This window comes from Oncorhynchus kisutch, linkage group LG4 (assembly GCF_002021735.2).
Source record: "Oncorhynchus kisutch isolate 150728-3 linkage group LG4, Okis_V2, whole genome shotgun sequence".
NCBI lineage: Eukaryota > Metazoa > Chordata > Actinopteri > Salmoniformes > Salmonidae > Oncorhynchus > Oncorhynchus kisutch.
In genome coordinates, this window is record NC_034177.2 from 30,802,105 (window position 1) to 30,829,895 (window position 27,791).

Sequence of the window (27,791 nt, forward strand, 5' to 3'; positions counted from 1 at the left end):
GCTTCAACAAGAAGAAACAGTCCAATTGTGAGCAAAAGACTCCTAGCTACCTACAAGTAAAAACCTGTCCACCCAATTTAAGTTAATAAAATTCCTCACGATACGGAAGTCTGCTTCAAATTCTCCAGGATTAGTGATGGAGTGAATCATTTTTTATTTTTTTTAAAATCTATAAACACGAGATGGCCATATTTAAAAGCATTAGAAATATAAGAAGCATTTGTCCATTAGTAGAGGTTTGGGAAACAGTAAATGCTAATGAGTGTAGGAGAGAGGCCATTCCAGTCCATTAGAGAGTTCCAGTGTTGTGAGAATGGCGGTCTCTCCGAGGTTATCTACTGGCAGGCCACACTAACTCCAGACCCACAACTCAAAACCACGACAGAGTCCTTCTGATGGATTAGACACATGGCCTTTCTGTATATCAACAGAAAAGAATGAACACAAAATAGATGACCAAAATGTAATCCCTTTCTCCTTCTAAAAAGGTTGCATTATTATTCATGATCCATTCTGAAAGTATTGATTGAGATACGAGCACTATAAACAGAGAAATAAAAGGAAGGGTTGAGGTTACCTCACTCACTTTACGCAATTGCAAAAACATCACAAATTGTAAACAGAGGAGAGCCGTCACGGAGGTCAGAGTGTGGAACATGTCTTTAGAGGCTTACACAGCAGCTGATAAGGCTCATGGGTTTTAAGTGGAGGTCCGGTTGGACGACAGACAGTGAAATGTCGGCTCATGACTCATGAGAGCAGCAATAGGCCAGGATATTGGTTGTGAAGAGTATGGGAATATGGGGATGGGGATGGAAAAAGGACAAAAAAAATACAAAATGTCAATTTCAATGGATTCATGAAGTTGTATTGTATGGGGACCGTAGAGGTTCCAGCCAAAGTAAATGGAGTAATTTGACATCCCGTACACTTCCTCACAGCTGTCTCAGCAGAGGTGACATCACGAGAGGTCAGCAAGATGCATTATGACCAATGACGATGACCCTCACAGAGCCACATGCAGCAGCCACATACCCTTCATGAACAATTTGTATTAAAACATAGTGTCATTATACACTACTTGACCAAAAGTATTTGGACACCTGCTCGTCATCTCTTTCCAAAACCATGGGCATCAATATGGAGTTGGTGCCCCTTTGCTGCGATAACAGCCTCTACTCTTCTTGGAAGACTTTCCACTAGATTTTGGAAAATTGCTGCAGGGACTTGTTTACATTCAGCCACAAAAGCAGATCGGGCACCAATGTTGGGCGATTAGGCCTGGCTCGCAGTCGGCGTTCCAATTCATCGCAAAGGATTTCGATGGGGTTGAGGATCAGGGCTCTGTGCAGGCCAGTAATGTTCTTACACACCGATCTCAACAAACCATTTCTGTATCGACCTCGCTTTTTACACAGGGGCATAGTCATGTTGAAACAGAAATGAGCCTTCCCCAAACTATTGCCACACAAAGTTGGAAGCACAGAATAGTCTCGAATGTCATTGTATGCTGTAGCGTTAAGATTTCCCTTCACTGGAAGTAAAGGGGCCTAGCCTGAACCATGAAAAACAGCCCCAAATCATTATTGCTCATCCAAACTTTATAGTTGGCACTGTGCATTCGGGCAGGTAGCATTCTCCTGGCTTCCGCCAAAGCCTGTCGGACTGCCAGATGGTGAAGCGTGATTCATCACTCCAGAAAACATGTTTCCACTGCTCCAGAGTCCAATGGCGGCAAGCTTTATACCACTCCAGCCAACACTTGGCATTGAGTATGGTGATCTTAGGCTTGTGTGCGGCTGCTCTGCCATGAAAACCCATTTCATGAAGCTCCAGACGAACAGTTATTGTGCTGACATTGCTTCCAGAGGCAGTTTGGAACTCGGCTGTGAGTGTTGCAACCCAGGACAGACTATTTTTTACAAGCTACACGCTTCAGCACTCGACGTCCCGTTCAGTGAGTTTGTGTGGCCTACCACTTTGGCGGCTGAGCCGTTGTTGTTCCTAGACTTTTCCACTTCACAATAACAGCACTAATCCAACAAACTGACTTGCTGGAAAGGTGGCATCTCATGACGGTGCCATGTTGAATGTCTGAGCTTTTCAGTAAGGCCATGTCAATGTTTCCCTATGGAGATTGCATTGATGTGTGCTCAATTTTATACACCTGTCAGCAGCAGGTGTGGCTGAAATAGCCAAATCCACTAATTTGAAGGGGTGTCCACATACTTTGTATATATATATATATTGTAGTTTGTGTAAAACCCTCTAATCTGAATAGAAAGTGTATCAAAAGACAAGTGTGTGTGGAGACTAGGTTAGCTGTATTTGAATGTAAAAGCTGGAACTCACTTGATTGGAATGCGTGAGACTGCGGTGGGGGTGGAGGTTGCAGTGACTACCTGCAGAATCTGTTCTAGAGTAGAAAGTCCCCCTCCCACCTGGAATGCCACTTGATCTTCATTGTTCTGTGGAGGGAGAGAACAAGAACCGCAGTCAGGTAACAGGGAGCCGGATGGACAAGGGTATCACGTTGCTCTCACTGAGGACCCAACGGCTCTTTTCCCCTCACCTCCCACTTCCAAAGGGGAGTTGGGAGTGAAATCTGAAAAACACAGCGATCCCCAAAGCATTCCTGTTAAATCTCAAAAGTGCACAACCCCAGCTCCACCCCCACGCCAGCCAAGTCTCAGTGGAGGACAGTTACTCTGCAGAACTCCACACACACACACAAAACCAGGGTGGTCTGTGCTCACAAACACAGGCCGAGGAGAGACTCTAGACAAGTAAATAACTGAGAAATCAAACAAAAACTACTAAAGAAAATCATCAATCAAGATAAGAGTCTTGGATACATGCTGAATTGACCGATGTAGTGCACCCAGCTGAGGCTAGCACATGGGATTTAAAATGTATAGTAAACAATTATCATTAAACTGATCAACATGTTTAGTCTAACACAATACAGTGGTCCATAGAGTGAGTCATAGATCTAGCGATCAAACAGGCCCTAAATAAGAAGAGGGCCGTGCCCTGCTGTTAGGATAGGAGAAACGAGTCGGAGCTCTTGGCATTTGGTCAGATGCTGCTGCAGCTACACAGTCCCATAAATCAACAGCTCCGAAGCCCAGAGCAAGCGGCTGCTATCAGGCATGTTAGTGCCTGGGTCGACCGGGAGGATAGGGGCTGCAGGGCATCAGGGGAGGAGTGGGTGCTGATGGAGGGCTTTTCTCACACGGACGGAACAGCCAGGGGGGTGCACACCTCACCACATCACGCAAGGACGGACGGAGGTACACTGGAGGTTGCTTCTACACCTAATGAGGTCACCGTCTCCCAGGTAGTGTGACAGCCTCTATATCCAAGCACTTCAACGTGTTTTTGTTCCACAGATAAGGAGTTTGCCAACAAGCCTGAACACATTGAGGAAGCGCTTTGCAAAATTATATATAAGCCCTTCATCTGTCACTCACATGGAGTGCCAAGGCACAAGTCCTCAGGATCCGGTGACAAGTAAACACTGAACTCGGCTAGGGTTAAAGTATTTTGGACCAACACACTGAAAAGCACACCAGAAAAGCTCCTGCACTGAGGATTATAGAAATCTCTCCAATGGTCCAATCAGCACCGTGTGTGGTTGTATTCTGTTTGTAAGAGACCAACCTCCTTTTGTGGAGGTTACCAACACTCTTCATACTTAAATTACGATGGTCTCTAGCACTGAGCTGGGTTTAACCCACTCTTAACTCACCCATCAACACGCCCATCTGAAAGCTTCTGGGCTAAATGAGAAAAAGGCAGCTCTTTCATGGTAGTAATCAAATGGTCTTCTAAGGGAGTTAACTGGGACCTGCCCAGTCCTGGCTGTCTGACGTTAAAGCCAGACTGGGACATCTTGGCTGCGTCTGCCTTGGCAGCTTGACAGATCAATCTGCTGTGGCGATGGAAAAGAAGAAGAATGGGTGGAGAGGATTAACCTCCAATCATTTTAGGCAACATCTTAAGGCAGTCTACGTCTGCAATAACCATGGCATCCCTACCAGAGAGGACCAAGAGGAGACCTATCTGCTGATGTGGAGATATAAATCATTCATTTCGCAAAAGCACACCATCAGATCTAGGCTATTGGTGTTATCGGTGCAGGAAACCGTACAGTATTCAGTGAGTGGTCCTCTCTGTGGCGTTTCTCTAGCTATAAGACTTTATACTCTGCTGCCTCAGTACTGTGGATGGCAGTAGAGCAGAGCAGGAATAATAGGCCTTCCTGTTCCAGATCAATGAAGAATAACATTTCAACTGCAAGAACTAAAGAGAGCAAATTGCAAGAACAGCGGAATTACACGCCATATTAAACTGAACCCTCTGGAACTTACTTTTCAGGTACAGTAACTAAGTCATACAGGGAAACAATAAAGCTGTTGTTCATTAAATAACCCCTTGAACCACGCTGGGAACTGTATAACAACGTTAAGGTGAGATCTCCATAGGATGCGTGATGTAGTAACTGTTGTATCTATTGTTGCCAAATGATTATTTCATATAGCCAACAGGCTTCTGGTACCAAAGTCATGGTCACAACATCTGCATTTGATAGATCTTTTCAACAAGCCACATCAGGGAGAGGCAACAGAAAGTCTGTTTGTATATGATTAGTGACAGTGGCTGTACACACTGAAACAAGGTGACAGTGGCTGTACACACTGAAACAAGGTGACAGTGACTGCCTGTTGATAGAGGCTCAACACTCGGTCCCGAATGAAAACCAAAATGTTGAAACACAGCACTATGACAGACAAAGATACATCTTACTTAATCTCCCATTCCATGTTCCTATGAAGCAGTGTGAGATCTGTCTGCATCCTGTCACCCCCTGCTTGCCAGACTTTTATTTATTTAACCTTTATTTAACCTTTATTTAACTAGGCATGTCAGTTCAGAACAAATTCTTATTTACAATGATGGCCTACCCTGGCCAAACCCTAACCCGGACGATGCTGGGCCAATTGTGCGCCGCCCTATGACCCTCCCAATCATGGCCGGTTGTGATACAGCCTGGAATCGCACCAGGGTCTGTAGTGAACCCTCTAGCACTGAGATGCAGTGCTTTAGACTACTGCGCCACTCAGGAGCAGACACTCTGATGTCAGTGTAATATGATGAGGGGCTCATTTATTCTAGAGAGAAACCCCCAACATGACTGAAGACTTGAGGAAAGGTGAGGGGGCAAGGACAGACAGCCGAGTCCAAACTGAATTATACAGCTGGAGGAATCTTAAACAATTATTACCCCTGGTGACCATTATTACCCCAGCTAATCAGAAGGCCAGGCAGCTGCTAATTCCTGTGTCTGTGACAGAGGTGCTTTTGGGATGAGAGGGAGGGCCAGCAGGACATCTCTTTGTAGTTACCTCCCACCAGCCACTCTAATTAGACACAAAGACAGGGAGGAGGGGATACAGAGGAGGGGAAAGCCCCGATCCTCTGGCCCCTCCAACAGACGCTGGGGAACAACTGACTTGGGAGTTCATTATGGGTGTGACACAGGACAGCCTCAAACTGGTTTGCCCATCACGCAAAATAACAGATGGAGTGACCGGGGCAGACATACACTACCGTACATGCATTTCATCTTGGACCATGACTAAGACATAAACTTGCAAAAAAAAACCTGTGAGGAGTAAACAAAGTTAAGTAATCTAAACCAGCATCAGCATGTACGAGAGGAGTGACAAACCACAACAAGACTGCTGGGTTAAACATTTAGAGAGAGTAAGAGTTTGTATGTTTATCGGGTGTAAAGGAATGCTGTTTGGTACAATAAAGAGGGATGATTGGTTGAGAGACTGTAAATGAGAAACAAGTCTGGTGGAATTTATTCTATAAATTGGACTGACATTCATTAGGGACTAGTGAGGCGCAAAATCAGACGCACCACAGAAACCACAGCCTATGGAGGAACTACAACACAGAGGGATTTCAATGTATGACCCCGATTAAAGTTACAAAGAGTAAGCCATCCTTGGAACATATGAACTAAAATACTAAAAGGGCATATTCATAGACTTCAAGCAAATCTGTCCTGGTTAGGTCAGAAACATGTTGTCAAATGAAATGATTTCCCTGGCTTTTTTTACTCACTTTGGCAGCAACAACAAAGGCTTTAGTCCATCTGATAAATAATATATTACTCCTTCTGAACTCACAATAAGGCCGGTATTCAATAGAGCCTATTCAAGAGCAGGTAATATGAATGGGTAATATTCTGGCCAACGTAAGTCTGCCTATTCATTTATTGTAGTAAAATCCTTCAAGGATGGAAGCAAATAATTGTAGTTACCTGGTATTATTTAGTTGTTATGGTAAAAGGTATGGCAACATTCCAAATCAACTACAGTAGGCTAATCCAGAACCATGTATTTAAATACATGTTTCTGGTGTAGTCCAATAGCTTTCAAGACTAGCTTAAATAAACATAAACCTATAATTCAAATCTTGACACTTATTGTATAGGGGTAAGACAACATAAGTATTGAAAGTCATTGGAGTATAATAATCCTTATCCCTAGCCCCCCCCAAAAAAATACAATAATTATACTAATCATCACAAAATATGCAATTTCTTAAAAAAATATTTGTAATTAACCTGGTTGTGAAAAAACTAAGGCTGGGAATAATATACAATATTATCACAATATTTAGGTGGCGATACGGTATGTATTGCGATTCGATACTGTGATTATTACGATTCGATGTTCCAAATATATTGCTGCTGCAGAGGAACAAGAGAGAGCCATGATAAAAATAACTTTTGATCAGTCATGGAAATAAAAGTGCTGATAACTATTTTGCTCCCTATTTAAAAAGTAGATAGAAAACAAGCTATGAAGAAAACAAGCTATGAAGGAAAAATACTGGAATTCTTGTGCAGGTACAGCAAACTAGCGCAAAAAATACTATTGTGATATTGTCAAAACTATTTGATATACAATCAAAAATAATATCCCGATATGTAATTGTATTGCTTTTTTTCCACCCCCAGCACATGAAAAACTATTAATTAATACATTTGAATGCTTAATGTGAGCCCCGGACCAGACTATCGTGGGATAATAATACGTTTCCTGACACACTTGTCCATCATGTCAGTTTAGTTCTCCTAGTCTCTGACAAGTTCCTTAGATCTACTTTCTCAAATGTTTGTTTATGGACACACGTAACACTCCCAATCTAAGCCAAGGGGAACAAAGAAAACCCTCCCCAAGGGGGTGAGGAATTGAGAAAATTGTGATTTTCATCTACAGGACCACTATACTAGTCTAAGGTGAGAATTGCATTCAGTGTGCAGGAATCAAATATATACAGTTGAAATCAGAAGTTTAAATGTATTTGGCTAAGGTGTATGTAAACTCAAGTTTTTCACAATTCCTGACTTTTAATCCTAGTAAAGAAATGACTGTCTTAGGTCAGTTAGGATCACCACTTTATTTTAAGAATGTGAAATGTCAGAATAATAGTAGAGAGAATGATTTATTTCAGCTTTGATTTCTTTCATCACATTCCCAGTGGGTCAGAAGTTTACATACACCCAATTAGTATTTGGTAGCATTGCCTTTAAATTGTTTAACTCGGGTCAAACGTTTTGGGTAGCCTTCCACAAGCTTCCCACAATAAGTTGGGTGAATTTTGGCCCATTCCTCCTGACAGAGCTGGTGCAACTGAGTCAGGTTTGTAGGCCTCCTTGCTCGCACACACCTTTTCAGTTCTGCCCAAACATTTTCTATAGGATTGAGGTCAGGGCTTTGTGATGGCTACTCCAATACCTTGACTTTGTTGTCCTTAAGCCATTTTGCCACAACTTTGGAAGTATGCTTGGGGTCATTGTCCATTTGGAAGACCCATTTACGACCAAGCTTTATTAACTTCCTGACTGATGTCTTGAGATGTTGCTTCAATATATCCACATAATTTTCCTGTCTCATGAAGCCATCTATTTTGTGAAGTGCACCAGTCCCTCCTGCAGCAAAGCACCCCCACAACATGATGCTGCCACCCCTGTGCTTCACGGTTGGGATGGTGTACTTCGGGTTGCAAGCCTCCCCCTTTATCCTCCAAACATAACAATGGTCATTATGGCCAAACAGTTCTATTTTTGTTTCATCAGACCAGAGGACATTTCTCCAAAAAGTATGATCTTTGTCCCCATGTGCAGTTGCAAACTGTGGTCTGGCTTTTTCATTGCGGTTTTGGAGCAGAGGCTTCTTCCTTGCTGAGCGGCCTTTCAGGACTCGTTTTACAGTGGATAGATACTTTTGTACCGGTTTCCTCCAGCATCTTCACAAAGTCCTTTGCTGTTGTTATGACTCCATTTTGATTTGCACTTTTCGCACCGAAGTACGTTCATCTCTAGGACAGAATGCGTCTCCTTCCTGAGAGGTATGACGGCTGCGTGGTCCCATGGTGTTTATACGTGCGTACTATTGTTTGTACAGATGAACGTGGTACCTCCAGGCATTTGGAAAATGCTCCCAAGGATGAACCAGACTTGTGGAGGTCTACACTTTTTCTTCTGAGGTCTTGGCTGATTTCTTTTGATTTTCCCATGACGTCAACAAAGAGGCACTGAGTTTGAAGGTAGGCCTTGAAATACATCCACAGGTACACCTCCAATTGACTCAAATGATGTCAATTAGCCGATCAGAAGCTTCTAAAGCCATGACATCCTTTTCTGGAATTTTCAATGCTGTTTTAAGTCATCATAATGTATGTAAACTTCTGACCCACTGGAATTGTGATACAGTGAATTATAAGTGAAATAATCTGTCTGTAAACAATTGTTGGAAAAATTACTTGTCTTGCACAAAGTAGATGTCCTAACCGACTTGCCATAACTATAGTTTGTTAACAAGAAATGTGTGGAGTGGTTGAAAAATGAGTTTATGACTCCAACCTAAGTGTATGTATGTAAACTTCCGACTTCAACTGTATATACTACCGTTCAAAAGTTTGGAGTCACTTAGAAATGTCCTTGTTTTTAATTGCCATAAACTGAAGATCTTGTAAAACGCTGTGTACTTCTCCGTTCACAGAACAGCTCAAACTGGCTTTAACACAGGAGTGATGGTTGCTGATAACGGGCCTCTGTACACCTATGTAGATGTTCCATTAAAAAAGAAAATCTGCCGTTTCCAGCTACAATAGTAGTTTACAACATTAACAATGTCTACACTGTATTTCAGATCAATTTGATGTTATTTTAAAATGGACCAAAAATTTGCTTTTCTTTCAAAAACAAGGACATTTCTAAGTGACCCTAAACTTTTGAACGGTAGTGTATATACAAGTCAGTTAAGATCAAAATCTTAACAATGATGGCCAAACCCGGACGACGCTGGGCCAATTGTGTGCCACCCTATGGGACTCCAAATCACGGCCGGATGTGATACAGCCTGGATTCGAACCAGGGACTGAAATGATGCCTCTTGCACTGAGATGCAGTGCCTTAGACCGCTGCACCACTCAGGAACCTGGGCCTTTCACAAAATGTGGACACAGCTGATCTTGGCTGCATCCGTCAACTTTAGGCAGGCTCCATATTGTTGTTACTCTGCTACTCCATTCTCCCACTTCCACATCCCAGGTAGAACCAGTCACTTGTTGGCTACGAAGGGGAGCCCAACCAGCCCATGACAGCTGGCAAATGAAAATGTAAATACAGTCTCCATTCTCAGAGCGCAGTGTTTCTGACAGTCCCTCAAGTGTCATAAACGCTGTCCATCTCAGGCCAGCCTTTATTTGAAAGCAGTGAAAAACATTTGGGCCAGTGTGTAAATATGTGAGCTCATTACCAAGGTAAGAGAGGAGAAAGTTAAGAAATTATACTGGAGAAAAATGAGAGGAAAAGCTCTCCACTCCCCAACAAAAAGATCTAGTTTGACACAAAATAAACCATTAGTGGTCACAGAGGGAGAGGCGTGCTGGGGTCGGAGACTAGGCCCAGCCCAGAGAGCAGCAGCGAGGGGGGTGGTTAGCCTGACTAAGACTGCCTTGGAGGGGGGAGTGTTGGGTGTTGTCTAAGGAATTAGCAGAGAAAGTGGAGACTGAATCAGATATCGTAGAGAAAAACAAATCTCTAGGTGAGTCAATTACACACGAGAGATGCTTGTTAGGTCAAATAATCTAAACGGTCCCGACTCAGGGGGCAGACACCCATGCTGACGGAGACTATATTTATTTGACTTTGTCCAGGGATTAGAGGAGGAAGTGCCTCCCAGGCTGGTTCACAGGCTGGCCCCCATGTCCCACCCCACCCCCCTCAGTCCAGGCCTCACTCTGCTCTGGGCTGGGCTAACGGGAGAGTTTAACAGCAAGACTGAATGAAGTCTAGATTAAGCTCTTCCACCCCTCTACACAACCAAAACTAATGCAGAGTAGGGCTTTCCTCAATTGTTTTAATGCTCTATAAATATGTGAAGAGCTTTAACCACACGGTAAAGCCCAAACAGAGTTGTCTGACCTACCAATCCCAGTGTTGAATGGAGGAGGGCTCCTGGCCCAGTGACCCCTGACCTCCCATAGGGAGAGTATGGAGCTGAGGGGAGGAGCCCCCCCTGTTAGCGACAGCTTGAACACCATCACACTGGACTCCTCCTCTCCAATTACACTGTGCTGTGCCACCCACCCTTGCCACCTCTCTCTCCCTCTGGGGAAATTCAGTAATAGCCTCTCCAACCCTCCCCCTGTCAAGGACCAGACACCATCATCTCTCTATCCTCCCGCCCACCAAAATGCACAGTGTGCTTTATGATACCTTGAACAGCATCTTGGCAGGAGAATGATGGCTTGTCACTCACTGTATGTTCAGCCCTTCACAAAAAGTGACAGGTGCTCCATTCATCCCCCTTATTGATGAACACACACCGGGTGTGCTGGGGCTTCACTGTCAATAGAACTCAGTTCAACTCCTTAAAATAGCATCCAACGAAGCCTATCTTCTACAGTGGGTTTCTCTTATATTCCTAACATTGATTTAAGTCAACTGTTGTCATCAATGTCTGTCATTTATAGCTTTCTCGATAAGCATTGACTGTCAATGGAATACCTTATATTATGGGTTTTCAACCAGGGATCCGCGACCCGAGGCAAAGCGGGGGGGGGGGGGGGTCCACAAATGTTTTCTTTTATTTATTTAAATGTTTTTCTGAATATTTCTAGCAACATAATAAACACATTTAGAATAACATACCTACAGTAGAAGAGAGAAATGTCTTTCTAATGAAGATGACTATTTTTCAACTCCTAATATTGAGCAAATTACTCTGATTGGAGCCAAATAAACCCACTGGAATAGCTGACATAGGCCTTGAAAAAGCATCCATGAATAAATAGGCTACCAACTGCAGCTGGATGCTGGTAAGCTTTCTTGACTTGGACATACATGGCTAACCTTTGTTTAACCAGCTACACAGCTGCTCTTAGCGAAAATGTGTTTGAGTTACCTTTCGAGCTTATAGACTGTTAGAATTTACACTTCCTCTTCCAATTGTGATGTGGGAAGGTCAAAATAATAAAGAACCATGTACCAAATCTATTCATTTAAAAAGGTTAATTACTCCTTTTTGCCATGATCATTCGACTGATGATTTTGTAGATTTCTTTGCTAACGTATGATGAGGGTCCCTGGGTCGATGGTTTGCCTGGGAGCGGGTCCCTGGGCGAGAAAAAGCTGAAGACTCCTGCCTATATTCCATTGTAACTTGAGATCCTTTGGATTACATCTTCTAGGAAAACCTTATGTAATTATGTAACCTTATGTAATTGTATAAACCCACAAATACTTCTGAAGCATACAAATGTTTGCCTGTCCAGTGATGGGTAGCTCCTCTATTAGTAACATGTGGCCAATGAAAACACATAGCTAATCTGGCCTGCATTACAAATAACCCCGGGCAAGGAGTTGGGGAGTAACTGATACTCTACACTAGGACCGAGAGACACACAGATAGAGCTGCAGCCAAACAGAACACAGTTGAGAGAACTGCCCCCCTCCCTCCCTAACGCCGCTCCACACTCTGACTCTAAGCTCTGACAGAATGGCAGACAAGGAGCAAGTCTCAGTAGTGTGTTACAGCTAGGTGTTAGTGATGTACCTGTTTCTCCAGGATGCGGGAGATCTCTCCCAGGGTTCTGTCCAGGCCTGACACCCTGGTGTTGGCCCACTGACCACTGTCTTGGCCCTGGAGCTGCTTGACCAAGTCCTTCACCAGACGCTGGAGCCTGGGGAGGAAGAGAGGGGGAGAGGTTAAGTCCTGTCATTCATCCATCTATTCATCCACGCATAATTATCATTGTATCACTACAGTTAAATAGAAGAGATAGAATGCATAAACGTGTAGTTGGGAACTTACTTGGCCTTGTATGGGGAGTCGGGGACTGTCTTTGCCTCCATTGACGTCTCATACTCCTTTGCCCTACAGAGGAACAGAAGAACTCTTTGAATAAGAGGAAAAGAGTGCCCCAGCTTTCATTAAAAATGCAGGGGAGGATGAAAAGTCTGAAGGAACAGAAAAAGGTCAGGTTAAGACTTGAGTGTTTATTTTGCCTGTCAACTTTTCCCCCAGTAACTTGGCTCAAAATAATTTCGCATTAATTCTACAGGGGCATAGTGCCTCATTGCAACCTACTATTTTCATTCATAATGACATTCCACCCTCATCACTTGGCATATCACATTCTCTGTTCAACTGTATTGTTAAATAAATATGAATGGTATGCTTTAACTTGGGTAGCAAATACATCAGTGTTTTGAATCCTGGACATTCACAGATTATGGAGGTCATCAGGACTGTTCTCTGTGGCATTAGACCAGCAGAAATGGCAAAGAAGACAGGCTCAACTAGTAGCACACAGAACATCTCGGTCCATCAGTCAGACAGTCAGTCAGTTAGCATCCCAGAGCAGATAAGAGCTATTATTGATCCCAGTAACAGACATAAGGTCTTACGGTCAGGAAGCAGCTGATAAACTAACAGATCCCAGAAGAGGACAGGTGGAGCTTCCCCAGAGGACCAGACATATTCTGACAGAACAAGGATAAAGTCATTAGCATCAGCTAGATATAGAGGAGATCATAAACACTGTCAATGTCAATCTAGCTTAGAATTAAACCCAGAAATAAAAGGTTGTGTAGTCCCAGCGAAGTCAAAATCTTTAGGTAAACTGACTAGGGAGTTACCAATGTTTACTATTTCTAAGGTTAATTAGCAAACATTTATCCCTCAGAGAAATATCTCAAATGACCAACAGTCAGAAATGTATGCTCCCATCATCTTGGTAAGCAGCTTCAGTGTAGATTTGGCCTTGTGGTTTAGGTAATTGTCCTGCTGAAAGGTGAATTTGTCTCCCAGTGTCAACCAGATTTTCTGAAAGATTTTGCCTGTGCATAGCTGTATTCTTTTTATCCTAAAAAAAACTCCCTTGCAATGACAAGCATACCTATAACATGATGCAGCCACCACTATGCTTGGAAATATAACGAGTGGTACTCTGTGACATGTTGTGTTGGATTTTTCCCAAACATAACACTTTGTATTCAAAGTTAGCTTTAAAAAGCAGTATTAATAAATGCCTTTTTGCAAACAGGGTGTTTTGGAACATTTCTATTGTGTACAGGCTTCCTTCTTTTCACTGTGTCATTTAGGTTAATATTGTTGAGTAACTACAATGTTGTTGATCCATCCTCAGTTCTCTCATATCAACCATTATACTGTTTTAAAATCCCCATCCGCCTCATGGTTTAATACCCGAGCAGTTTCGCTCCTCTCCGGCGTCTGTGTTAGGAAGGACAACTATCTTTGTAGTGACTGGGAGTATTTACACACCATTCAAAGCCCAATTAATAACTTCACCATGCTCAAAGGGAGTTTTTTTATTTTCTTTATTTATTTTTAAACCAAATCGGTGCCCTTTTATGCAAAGGCATTGAAAAACTTCCCTGGTCTTTGTGGTTGAATCTGTGCTTGAAATTCACTACTCAATTGAGGGACCTTAAAGATAATTGTATGCGTGGGGTAGTCATTCAAAAATCATGTTTTTTTTTTAACTGATATTTTTGAACACAGAATGAATCCATGCAACTTGTGACTTTGCTAAGCACATTTTTACTTCTGAACTTATTTAGGCTAGCCATAACAAAGGGGTTGAATACTAATTGACTTTACATTTCAGCTTTTCACTTTTAATTTATTGGTAAAAAAATGGAAAAATATAATTCCATAATGGGGTATTGTGTATCAGTGGCACAAAAGCTCAATGTAATAAATGTTTTATTCAGGCTGTAACAACAAAATGTGGAAAAAGTAAAAGGGGTGTGAATACATTCTGAAGGTGCTGTACGTCTGCTGCAGAGAAAAGAGAGAGCCTGGGAAAATGAGTTTCGATCAGTCAGGGAAATAAAAGTGAGGAAAAAAATGTTGGCTCACCATTTAAAAAGAAGATGGAGAACAAGCTATATGTTGAAAATTCCCAGAGTTTTGGTGCAGGTACAGCCAACTAGCATCAGCAAACTATCTTTCTTTTAAAAATATAAATATATTATATACAGCGCATTCGGAAAGTATTCAGACCCCTTGACTTTTCCACATTTTGTTACGTTACAGCCTTATTATAAAATTTGAAAAAATATATTAAAATCCGTCAATCTACACACAATACCCAAATAATAACGAAGACAAATACGTTTTTTTTAGAAATGTCTGTAAACGTGTTAAAACCTAAAAACTGAAATACCCTATTTACATAAGTATTCAGACCCTTTACTCAATACTTTGTTGAAACACCTTTGTCAGCGAATACAGCCTCAAGTCTTCTTGGCCATGACGCTACAAGCTTGGCACCTGTATTTGGGCAGTTTCTCCCATTATTTTCTGCAGAACCTCAAGATCTTTCTGGTTGGATGGGGAGCGTCGCTACACAGCTATTTCCAGAGATGATCGATTGGGTTCAAGTCGGGCTCTGGCTGGGCCACTCAAGGACATTCAGAGACTTGTCGCAAAGCCACTCCTGCGTTGATTTGGCTGTGTGCTTCAGGTCGTTGTCCTTTTGGTAGGTCAAACTTCATCCCAGTCTCAGGTTCTGAGCGCTCTGGAGGATATTTTCATCAAGGATCTCTCTGTACTTTGCTCCATTCATCTTTCCCTTGATCCTGACTAGTCTCCCAGTCGCTGCCACTGAAATACATCCCCACAGCATGATGCTTCCACCACCATGCTTCACCATAGGGATGGTGTCAGGTTTCCTCCAGACGTGACACTTGACATTCAGGCTAAAGAGTTGGTTTCATCAGACCAGAGAATCTTGTTTCTCGGCAGCGTAGCCTAGTGGTTAGAGCATTGGACTAGTAACCGGAAGGTTTGCGAGTTCAAACCCCCGAGCTGACAAGGTACAAATCTGTCGTTCTTCCCCTGAACAGGCAGTTAACCCACTGTTCCCAGGCCGTCATTGAAAATAAGAATGTGTTCTTAACTGACTTGCCTGGTTAAATAAAGGTTAAATTTAAAAAAAATGTTTTATTGAGGAATGGCTTCCATCTGGCCACTCTATCATAAGGTCTGTCAGTAAATGACAAGAGGAAAACTGCCCATGCACTAACACATTTTGAAATTGCACCTTGTGCATCCTACTATCACAATTCAATAGCATTACGTTTTGGAACACACCGTCCACATTGACACCATTCTGGGTCCGGATCAGGACAGCGGTCCACCTGTTTTTCACTAACTTCTTCAGTTTATGGATAATGACAACCAGAAAATGGCATGACCTGTATCCCATAATGTACCTGCATTCCATACAGAACCAGCCTAATAATGACTAGCCATCTTTAAAATTAGTATGCCCTTGCAAGGCTTGACAGTCATGTAAATTTGCCAGTAGCACACCGGGCCAGTACCAACTGAAAGCTAAAGGCCCGAGTGAAAAGAATACTAGCCCGGGAAAGAGTATGATGCGCACATCATTTAAATGTTATTTTTAATTTGTGGGCTGAGCAAGTAGCCCATAATGACCTACCCTCCATTCACAATCACATTTTAACTTGGCAATATCATATTTACATTGATTGTTTGGAGGTAAAAATAAAAATCTCTGCGCAATCTCAAAAAGGGTGAATTTTTATCTTTTGGTAAATTCAGTTGTTATAGTTTCTAGTGTTTTCAGGTTTCCACTGTCAAAAATCACACTTTTTATAAACACACACACACACACACACACTATCAAATGTCCCGTGATTGATACAAACCATCATGATATCATTCTGCCAGGTAGGCCTATTTTGCAGTCAACATTTAAATCGGGAAGGTTAAGAAATGTTCAACCAAAAACATGTACTGGCACCCTAGCGACCAATAAAACAAAAATGTGGTATCGCACTTCCAAGTCAAAGGGCAAAAAAAAATGGCAGTATTTTGGTCTCAATTTTGAAGCCTGGTATGGCTGGTATACAGGATTGTAGAGGGATACATTTTGAGGGCTTAATGGAAGGTAATTCGATCACACACACTGGGCTCTAGAGTAGACCGTCACTGTAGGTGAATGGGTACGTACATTCCCACACAAAGATTACAGGATTAACCGAGGATGTATGCATTTTCACAATGCTTTCACAAACTTAATATGAAATACTATTAGTACTGTCGTTTCCGAAAGTATGAAAAACAAATCTTGTTTACAGAGAGAAAACACCATAAACTGCATTACCTGAGAGGCATTACCCTGAGATATTCAAAGCCAAGGTCAGGGTGCTTAAACGCTGTATGTACTCTGAGTAAACCAACCAGCAAAACGGCTAGTTGGGTGACTGAGGTCCATCATTCTATCACATTATTTACCATGTCCTCAAAGACAACTGAATAAAAAAAATGTTGCTGCCTCTCTTCCACCAGAAATTGAACTATACCTGGCCTGTTTGTCATTCTGATATTACAATATTCATCTCTGACAGGTTTACACCCACCCATGTTAAACGGGGAGCAATTGCTGAGCCATTCATCATGATCCGCAGCAGGCGCGGCTAAATGGGCTGCGGCTATAAATATTTGTAAACTGCAATAAGGAAAAAGCACAAATCTACAATGCAGAACTAATAATCAATTAATCAAGCTTCTTTATTCATCTGAACTGGCAGAGAGCCAATGCTGTAAAAACATCTACCTATAAGCAATTCAGTTTTAAACTGTTAAGCGTATATATACTGTTTGATGCTGTGTTCCTGTATATACTGCGCATTATGGATAGAAGCTAAACCGTCGGCTAAATCGTCGGAGTGGACTTCTACACTGTGCACCCAAATGGGACAGGTTGTTTAAACTAGGAGTAAGTTGGCTAGATGAGCATGAAATCTCTAGTGGCTTACCTTGGGCCTCATCTCACAGGAACATGGTGTGCATGTGTATATGGACCCCTCCAGCTCCTCCACTGGGTGAAATGAGTAAGGCTATGATCACCTCTCCAGCTTGCACACAGGGGTGTCTTTGTGTGCCCACCTCTTTCTGAGCTCCACTCACACACTACGGACTCTGTTCCCAGCCAAAGGAAACACACACAGTGGGCTACAGCCAAACAGCTTGCCCTACAGGAGCAGGTACACACTTCCAAATCCTTGTTTTAAAGTCAAGAACGCATCCTGACAAAATGACATGCTACTTACATGCCTTTTCAACAGCATATTTTCTTAAAAGAAAAGCAGCCCTATATGACTGAAGGAAAGACAGCCAAACCACAACAATTTGGGTTAAACTGTGTTCAGTAGTTTATGATGGGGAGTACAAGCCCGCCCCAGAGTCCAATGAAAACTTCTTGCATTTTACAGACACCCTGCCACGCTTCAATAAAACGGCTCATTTCCACCCAGCGGTGGAGCTGCTCACCTTTATGCTAGCAGGGGCTTTGTGTTATTTACTACCTCTGAAAGCCTTGTGCCATTGAGTGCTAGTCTCAGCAGGGCTCAGGTTGGGGCTGAGGCTGGAGAGAGGGCTGTGCCTGGGAGTGACAGTGAACAGGCAGATTATGTTGATGTTTTCTCAGCCCCAAGCCCTTGCATAAGAGAAGTAACAGCAGCAATACTAAATTATACATTTCACTGAAAGCAAAGTACTATTATTTAAAAATGGTGGATAAAAAAAATACAAATCAATGTGACAGTAGTAATGTTAAGGGAGAACTGTGTTCAGTTAAAATGTTAGCGAGCACTGCTAAAAATAGACTTCATAGCAAACATGGATCCATCACAATGTGTCCTGGTAATAAAAGTGACTACAATACAGGACTGTGTGTGAGTAAGAGTTAAGGATACAGCCCAGAGACGCATGTCATCTCTGGTGCTGCACCCCCCCCCCCCCCCCCCCCAGGCCCCCACACTCCAAACTGCCCCGTGACAAATAGCTCATCCCTCAACTTTTTCTCTACTCTGTCGTATCTATCTCCTGCCCCCAAACCCCATCCTCCCTCCCTTGTTGTGACCGGCTACTAAACTGATTGAGCCCATGCCTGGGATCCGACACGGTGGCACGTTGCCTCCTATTTGTTGATTACTATTGATTTTCTTTGATACTTCATTTAAAAATCAATAGCACAGAGAAAGAAAAATAGGCATGGTTTACACATACTTTAACATACTATTGTACACCGAAGGAGGCTTCAGTTTTGGCAGCACCGTGGCAGCAATTAGGGGGAAAGCTCTTAACAGGTGAAAGTCTGGGCCCTCAGATCGATTCCCAGTTTTTCTCCTCAATCACAGAAAGTGGCCATAAATTTAACTCATCAGTATTATTCTTTGGACAGCTGTGATGCACATAACGTCTGTTCTCACTGGAAACGAGAGAGGGGAAAGAGAGAGGGGACAGATGGATGCATCACCTGGAGTTCATGCGTGTGCGGAGCTTCTTTGCCTTCTTGCGTGCCTTCTGCCTCTCCTCTCCATCCTTCACACTCTCAGAGACAGTGTTGTCCGTCACAATGTCCACTATGTACTTCTTTAAGGAAAGATGCTCCTGAAATGCATGAAAACATTTAATTACAATCTCATTAGCTCATTCTGAAATTGAGATGGACACACAAGGAGTGAGAGGAAGAAAAAGGGTTCAACAGAAAAGTGCAAAAGTGTGACAATGAATTGGGCCTTATGGGACAGGAGTAATTATGTAGGTTCCCATATTCCCTTCCGTAGACATAACATCCAGCTACTGAGAGTCACCTGCTGCCAGCACCCACAAATATTTTCAATATAGCCTGCAGTCCCCTTTGTGAGGTCACCCATATCACCACAAGGATATCATAGACTGGGTGGATAGTCTATCAAACTAAAGCAAGGATCTTCAAAGCTGTAGGCAGTTAAACTGAGAACACAAAACCTGTTCTAACATAATATACATGTAGCTAAATTATGTCCATATCACAATAAAAAATAAGCAGTTGAATCTAAGCCCAGGCAATCTGCTATAAGTAGAAGCTTATCCATTGAAATGGCAGATGTGTGTCCATTGTGTGGCATATACACCTCTGGGCAGAGCAATTGTATCCTGTCATTATCAGGGCATCTGCAACAATTGCTGTTCGTTTGAAGCCACATACCCATGGTATTGCTGAAGGGGAAAGAGGTGTCGCTTCCAGTCTAGTGTGCACCACACCAGGCCTGTCAGATCAGATCAAGCTGATATCTCCACCAGGAGACAGAGAGAGGTAATCCAATTTAAAAGAACATGATGTATGTGCAAGAAACCAATTACCCAATTATGTTGTCATCCAAAACTCTAGAGGATGGGATGGTCCCACAAGATAACCGTTTCCATTCAGCAGCCAGCGTGTGGCATGCCATTCCTTTTTGTCAAGTTTTGGCAGTGCACCTGCTGCTTGAATAGGGGTTTCAGATGAAACCCTTGAAAAGACAGGTGTTGTCATCATAAGCACAACTAGAGAAGACCTACAGTTAACCAAGTGCTAAAGCGCTTAGCAATCCAGGAGTCATAATAGCAATCATAAACTTGACCGAGAATCAATTCTTATTCCTTTATTTGTTTGACTTATTGATTTGTGACCAACCTGATCAATCAGAGGGAGGTTCAGGGTGATTAGAAAGTAGCTCCTCTAAGATAAGTAGAGATACAGGCCTAACAGGAATACAATGTGACGTGGCAGGTGAATCAATGATAGCATGATTTTAAAGGGATTGAAGGGAAAAAAGGGATTGAAGGGTATTTACTGATGGGAAACATCACATGAAAATCTAAACTATTTTTCACTGGAAGTTGAACACATCTCGAATAAATGTCACCTGTCTTTAATGAATGAGTTAGATACAAAATAAGCACTTGTGTGCTGACATGTGTAGTGCAATATTGTTCAGCTGAGCCTTTCAGTCATGACCGTGGCTCTGCCTTGCTTGAGAGGCAGCTGTTCAGTATTCTCCCTGAGAGCCTATCCACTCCTGTGCTACTGCCGTTTACTTAACAGAATTGTTTCAGCAACACCTCAAAGACATTACTAATCTCAAAATCACATCAAAGACCATTTGAAAGGGAGCTTAAACATAAATTAATGTACATAATTATTTAATATCAAGATTATCATGTTATAGCCTAATACTTCTTCGTGAACTTAAAACTATTAGTGATTTTCTGTATCTTGTCAGGTGATCTGATGAGGCAGTGTGACAGACAGGTGTCTGGCTGAAGCAGGAGGACAATGGGCCACAGAGCCAGGCCTGAGGGCAGAGCTCCTTCACAATACCTACCACACACGGCTTCTCTTGTGTTCCATTCTGGAGGGAGTAACCAGAGAGCTGTCTAAACATTACACACCCACAGTGCCCAGAAAACAGGCCTCTTTAGAGACAGGCACAATCGAAGTGATATGTTCCCCCACCACCTCTTTTGTCCAAGACGAAGTTGGCTTTCCCACTTGGTGTGAAACAGACAGCTATATGTCATGTTGGGTACAATGTGATGGCATACTGAATCCAGTTACACACCATCTAAGCAACTGTTCACGGGACTATTTTTCAAATGGAGCTGAATGATTTGTGACATTCAAGTCCTGTAGCACTAGCAACACTGTACACATTAAGATGAAAGATTACATACTGATAACATTCCCAAAATATAATAACGTTTGTTCTCTACATCCTCTGAGCGCCTAATTCTTTAGCACGCTGTTCCTTAACAACTCTTTCAATTACATTTTTGTCTTTCAGGAAATCTGAACCGCAACTTCACTCCTTCGACTAGTGAAAAGACTTTCCAACTCTGTACACTTCTTTCTGATTGCCTGGCAGAGACGGGGTAACATCAGCCGGCACTCTGTGTATTTCAACAGGGCTCTCTGGCCACCAGAGGGGATTCATCATCAACAAGAACCTAATTTAGTGCTGGCTCCAGGAGGTCAACTCTTATACCCAGAGAGAGGCCTGAGTTCACCACAGCCTAGCGATCCCTCTGGAGGCCCAGGTCAGTCCCACAGCCCCACCGTCAGAGGCCCAGCTGAGAGTGCAGGAGAGGGGCTGGGGAGGGATGAGTAGTCCCTTGGAGAGTTCACTGGTGTTTTTGCGCCAATAAATAAATCCCACATGTCTAACACGAGGGGTCCTGGACATTTCCTATATCATCTTAAAACAGGACAGATGACAACTTATACGTTTAAGTAAAGAGAGTGATTGCAATCCCAGCCGTTATCTCTGCACATCGATCCAGCCCTGTAGATAATCATTGTATCCTCAATTTAATTTGTGAATCCTTCAAAACGGGAGAAGATGACTAAATATGAAGCTTTGGGGCATCTATGTAGTGAACCCTGTACAGTTCAGCCAACCATCTTCATTTGAATTAAAAATCTTTCATTCCAGCAAGAGTTATGGAACCAACAGCTGGAAAATAGTTGCCAGTTGCATGAATTAAATACTGCACACCAAAACGAGCAGGATAGCTAGGCCATTTCAAACCCCACCAGCCACTACTATTGTTAAAGCATAGCCTACACTGCATGGTTTAACGGCAGTCTGAAGAGATAATGTGATACCGTGGCCGTAGTACTGTATTGGAGATGTTCATGCCTTCATTGCAAATGCCTTGTTTATCATACTGTCAAACAGAGAAACGGGCTGCAGTTGGAAAGCAAATGATTTAGAGTGGAAGGTGGGGGGATTAATGATCAGCCTGTGAGAACAGGTTTGAATGAAGGAGCTGCTAGGGCCAAAGGTGATGCATATAGCACCAACAGTTGTCAGCCTCACAAAGAGCAGCATGCTGAAAAGGCAATCTCATATTGCAGAGCAGGCTGAGAAGCCTCCTTCCTTTAACAAGCAGTCTTCCCATGAAAAGCACTCTGTGACAGAATGGCCTGTAGACATGGGGGTGATGTCACCCCCTCTACTGAGTCACTGAACTCTAACTGTTTACATTTCAGGGCCCATTTATAATCTCACAAAGACCTGCGAGAAAGCTACTATATGACGGGATTCATAAACAATAATAATGAGCCTGTCATAAATGACAAATAACCTTGATTTAATATCACAGACAATATCTGAGTGGTATTATTTTGTTGGGATGGTGGATGGGGGTATCTTTCTATTTGAGGTAAGACTGTGGCGGTACGCACCACTTCCTCGTCTGAGAGCTCCCGTCCCTGGATGCTGCTGCTGTCCCTCACGGCCTGCTGGTGCCTCTTGCCCTTGGTGTGGCTGTACAGGTGCACTTCCGTGGTGATCTACAAACACACAGGTCAGAAGTCACTGCTGAGGACACAATGGAGACAGAGGCAGACAGGGTTGACAGGGTCCTCCCCATGGGAGGCCACTTAAACCAGTGTTGTAGTACTCGAGTCCAGGACTCTAGTCCAAATTTAGTCCCCATGACTTGTGATTCGACACGGATTTGACCATTGGTGACTCGGACTCACCTTCTTGTGACTTGTATTTGCAATTGGGACTGGATAGGCTATGATAAGCAGAATATTAGCAGCATGTGATGCGCAGCGAGGGTTCAGTTTTTTTCCAGCTACACCTTGTTTAGGCTACACTTTCTTCAGTCATGTAACCTCATTAGATAGCTAGCTAACAAACTGATCATGTTACCAGCAGCCTATATGTAAACATTTGGTGGCACAGAAAGAAAGGAAAAGGTATAGCAAAAAATGTATTTACTAAATAATTCCTCTTGCCGCTACACTATATCTGACTGGGAAAATAACTTGGTTTTGAGTTTGTGCACACTCCGTGAGCATTTGGACCAGAACTCGAGCACTGGGACTAGAACTTCAGCCATAGACAGTCGTGACTCGACTCGTGATTCGAACTTGGACTCTGGCTCGAGCACATGGGATTTGGGACTCGACACGGACTCAAGGTTTAGTGACTTACTACATCACAAACCACATTTTCATCCAAAGTTTATATGTGAGTAAAGTCATACCATAATAAAATAAAATCACGACAACTGTGATGGAAACAGGTAATTTTGCTATAATTTTATTAATGCAGACAGAGTTTGTTCGTTCGACATGGTGGTATATTTTTGTGTTGATAAAATGTACTATGAAAAAAATGGTGGTGGAAATGCCTTTATGCACAAATATTTATATAATATCAATCATATCCAAGCAAACTTGGAGTCACGCGATGAAATGGTGTGTGGTCTTCCCACTATTATTAGGCTACAGATTAAGTAAGTTATGATGAACTTCACAGGGTGGTGAAAGTGCAAGGTGATGAGCTTGATGCTCCTTTCCAATAAATATCCAGGTTCTTCTTCTGGTGACATGATCATCGCTGCTTGTCTGCCGTTTGACAAATAAAAAAATATTATTGCTCTTATCCATAATAATCTCATAATGTAGACTAGTCTACCCTCACTGTATCTGCCAGCTGTTGACTAGAGCACATGTGTCAAGACCAGAGTAGGTACATTTACTATTTAACTCAACAGAGTGTGTGTCAAAACGATCGGTAGAGTTGAAAATGCGATGGAAACACATTGAACTTTAGATTTTTCATTGGTACATAACTTTAAGCAAAAAAGTAAATGTGTGCACTACGTCATCACGCACAGACTTTTATCCGCAACAAATCCGTTTGGTGGAAACACCACTGGTAGGAAAATGTGCATATTTTCTTTATGTGGATTTTAGAATATTAGCATGAAAATCTGTCGCCAATTGGATGGAAACCTAACTACTGACTGACACTATACATTACAACTGGTTTTCAATAAGATCAGACAGACTTTCTCCTCCATCGGACCAAATAGTGATTCCTAATTTGTAGTAGGTGAAAGGAACTTAACTGCAGTCAACAAGCCTTTAGTGGAATGAATTGACATGGTTAAGAAGGTGACAAGGGTAGCCACGTAGTTTCTTCAAACAGCATGTGATGTGTCAGACAGATATGAGAGCATTGTTAAACTGAAGATGCCTTCATGGCTGTATTTAATGGCATTCTCCTTTCTGACAGCACAGCTGGATCATAGTAGTTACTGCAGAATGAAATCAGTGGCTGACAGGTCCACTAAGGATGATCCATCTCAACACAAACATTTACAGTGAACAAATGTAGCCTATATAACAACATTAATGTGATTGGCTCTAGGATGGTCTATTCCTTTTCTAAGTCAAGCAGAAGATGTTATCCCTGTACTCTTTTTGTTTGTGTCAATGACTCATCCTCACACTAACTGATGAACCAATGTCCCTTCGGTCGTTCTTGCTCCTCACACAGAGTGACTATATATAGTGTGGCATGTCTGGAAAACAACACTGAAAACACTGGTACAGTAAACCACAAACTGTGGGAAAAACTGAGCTGGACTATACACTGACAAAAGCATGGCGTGAAGATGAAGAATTGACACAAACAGCATGAGGTTAGGTTGATGTGGACGTGTTGTTTCCTCCCACCAAGGGCTAGAACAAAGCCCATTACGGAGGGCCTCGGTTTAATCTCATTAAATAGAGTGCTGGCTGCTGGCCTATAGATGATCTCTAGTGTCAGATGCTAGCCAAGGTCATCGGAAATGTTAACAAGATTCCCCCCTCCCCCCACACACTCCTGTCTATCTGATGCTAGTTGGAGCTCCCAAGGTGTCGCAACCTTGTTGCGGTGAGAGCCAGCCTGGTCCGTCACAGATAAATGTGCCTGCCAATAGATTTGTTGCCCGTCACTTGAAAAGCATAGTCATGCCCAGTCATAAATCTCCACCCCAGAGATCATGTTTAATCAATGCAGTTAAATCCTCATTTAAATACATTCTCTTCCAAAATCCACTGAATTTCCTTCTCATGAGCATTTATATGCATACAGTCTGCCAAGGGGGACTGCCAGAGCTGCTCTACTGCCACAAAGCTGCTGCTGCTCCTTTCCCCTTCAGTTTAGGTTAAGCATGTAAGCCAATCAGTCTCACAAATTAGTGCAAGGAATTAAGTTAATGAAGTAAAGGTTGAACTTCTCACTGGAGAGTGGATCAAGCCAATTAACCATTTAGTATATACTTTCTCTACTCAGCATGTCAGCATCTGTCTAATGTTAGCAGGTGTCTAGTGTGACAAGAAACTTGCCACAGACAAGTGGGAAAAATATCAATAATCATCTACACGAAGAACAATACAAAGACATCTTGTTAAAAAACTATGGAGAACCATTTGAAACTGGGACTTTGTGTACATACCACAACATTGCACAAGGAGCACTGTTTCTTGCGCTCATACGGTGTCAGTTTGGGGGCATAGTCAGTGTTGGCATGTCTGCCACTGCTGAGTTCTGCTGCCTTCTCCTTCCTCTGTTCAATCTGCTCCATGTGCCTGCGACTGCTCTCATCATGCTGGGAAGGAGAACAACCAAGAGATCATGAGATTAAGAGGGACTTTAGTCTGGTCTACAACAAGGAAATGTAAACTTTAGACAGGAGCCGTATCCACAAAGTGTCTCAGAGTAGAAAAATCGGTCCTAAGTGCTGAGAATAGAGACATTTCACTACCACACTTACAAGTAAAAATAAAAGCTATGCGTGAGGCCTCTTTGGTCATAAGAGTCCAACCTAGTCAATAGATCTTTAGAGGAGCACATAAGGTGTCCTGACCAGATAAGAGTTACCAGCAGGTGTTTTGATAAAGAAATAGTAGTCAGTGGTTCCTGCTCCACATGAAATTGCTTTGGAGTGGTTGAAGAATGTTTAGCTATTTCTATATTATCACTCCACAAATATTCTAGACTTACATGCTTATGAAAATGATTCCACATGAGCCCTATTTCACATGATATGAAACACTTATTTGAGGATCTAAACACTTAACCACATAGGCTAATAAATAATCACATTGTTTTCTTTAGATTATTTCATTAAACTACATCCCCTTGGAACGCAATAACACGTTAAAAAAAAGCTTAAAATTGGGCATGCCTATAAGGTGGACATTTAAAAAGGCATCTATCTAGGGCCTATGTTAGCTTTAATTGTGTTCGATGAAAATAAATGATAGACCTTTCAAACATTTTATGCAACATTATCAGCAAGTGATTAGATGTCAAAGTGTGTTGATATAACGGTGCTATACATTTTTGGGAGAGATGCTTTGTGGAAATATGAGTGAGATTGTGCAGCAGCCTCACTAACCTTCATCTGGATCTTCTTCTGCAGTTCCTCCATGGCCTCCTGTTGAGCAGCGCTGAGGGCAGCCAGACGCTCCTCTCTGTCTCTGTGGAGAGAACAACAGACTGGAACAGTGAGAAGAAGATCCTTCAGATTAGGGTGGGGGGAATATCTATTTCAGACAAAGCACATTGTCTGGTGGGTGAAATGCTGTTATGATTAAGGGCTGGTTAGCATGTGATGATGGAAGCACCTTAGGTAAGAATACAAAAACAGATAGTTGATTCCAACTGAGCAAGGGGGTACAGACCTGGCCCTCTCTCGTGCAGCGTCTTCCCTGGCCCTCTCCTTCTCCTGCTTCTGCTGCTCGATGCGTGTCTCCTGCTCCTTCCTCCTCATCAGCAGCTCCTCCACCCGTGCCTGCCGCTCTGCCTCCAGAGCCCGCTTACGCTCCTGGGGAGACAGACAGGGACCACAGCCAGTCAGTGGGACTGTACACTGTGGTGGTAAGGCAGAGACGTCTAAGGGGGAGAGGGGGAGCTGCTGCTGTCCACTGTTACCTGTACAGCCTCGTCTCTGGCCTGCTTCTCCTCCTGTCTCCTGCCTCTCTCCTCCTGCAGCTCGTTGAGGCGCTGCTCGTACTCGTTCAGCTTGGCCAGCACATCGTGCCTCTTGTTCTGAGCTTCCAGAGTGTTGATGAATGCTATCTCATTCACCTGCAGACAGACACAAGGGACTGGTCAACAAGCCTGACTCAATGAGCTACAAACAAAAGTCATTATTATAACAATAGTCTGCCTCTAGTAGAGTTTGCCGTTGCTTTTTTCTGTGATCCTGTTTCTTTGCTTTTAAGAACATTCTCAATGTCCAAAATTATTATCAAAAGAAACATTAGATTAGGAAAATACTTCAACTCTTGGACATGTAGCTAGGTGTGCAGAGTCCTAGGGGTCAGTCCTGTACCTTGGCCTCCTCCTCCTGAGCCTTCTTCACTATGGCCTGGAGCTGCAGCTCCCGCTTGAACTCTGCATGGAGTAACTTCTCCTCCATCATCCTCCGCCGCTGGTCCAACAACTCCTCCTTCCATTTCCTGACCTCCTTCTCCTGTGAGGGAAAGACAGCATGGGTCAGCTCATTTTACTCATGTACATTCTCTAACCAAGGCAG

The 27,791-nt window shown here is 42.8% G+C and overlaps 1 protein-coding gene across 6 annotated transcripts in view; it reads right to left on the reverse strand.

Annotated features, from left to right (window-relative positions):
• LOC109889365 (S phase cyclin A-associated protein in the endoplasmic reticulum) overlaps positions 1-27,791 on the reverse strand; it is a 97,260-nt gene that overhangs the window by 39,058 nt on the left and 30,411 nt on the right. For all 6 annotated transcript variants that reach the window (XM_031822784.1, XM_020480757.2, XM_020480756.2 and 3 more), the window contains 10 exons: positions 27,588-27,728; positions 27,185-27,340; positions 26,935-27,077; positions 26,649-26,730; positions 25,704-25,856; positions 22,645-22,752; positions 18,910-19,043; positions 12,405-12,467; positions 12,147-12,273; positions 2,353-2,468 (listed from right to left, as the gene is read on the reverse strand). In XM_031822784.1, the coding sequence (XP_031678644.1) occupies positions 2,353-2,468; positions 12,147-12,273; positions 12,405-12,467; positions 18,910-19,043; positions 22,645-22,752; positions 25,704-25,856; positions 26,649-26,730; positions 26,935-27,077; positions 27,185-27,340; positions 27,588-27,728 (1,223 nt within the window). The remainder of the gene's footprint in view (positions 1-2,352; positions 2,469-12,146; positions 12,274-12,404; positions 12,468-18,909; positions 19,044-22,644; positions 22,753-25,703; positions 25,857-26,648; positions 26,731-26,934; positions 27,078-27,184; positions 27,341-27,587; positions 27,729-27,791) is intronic.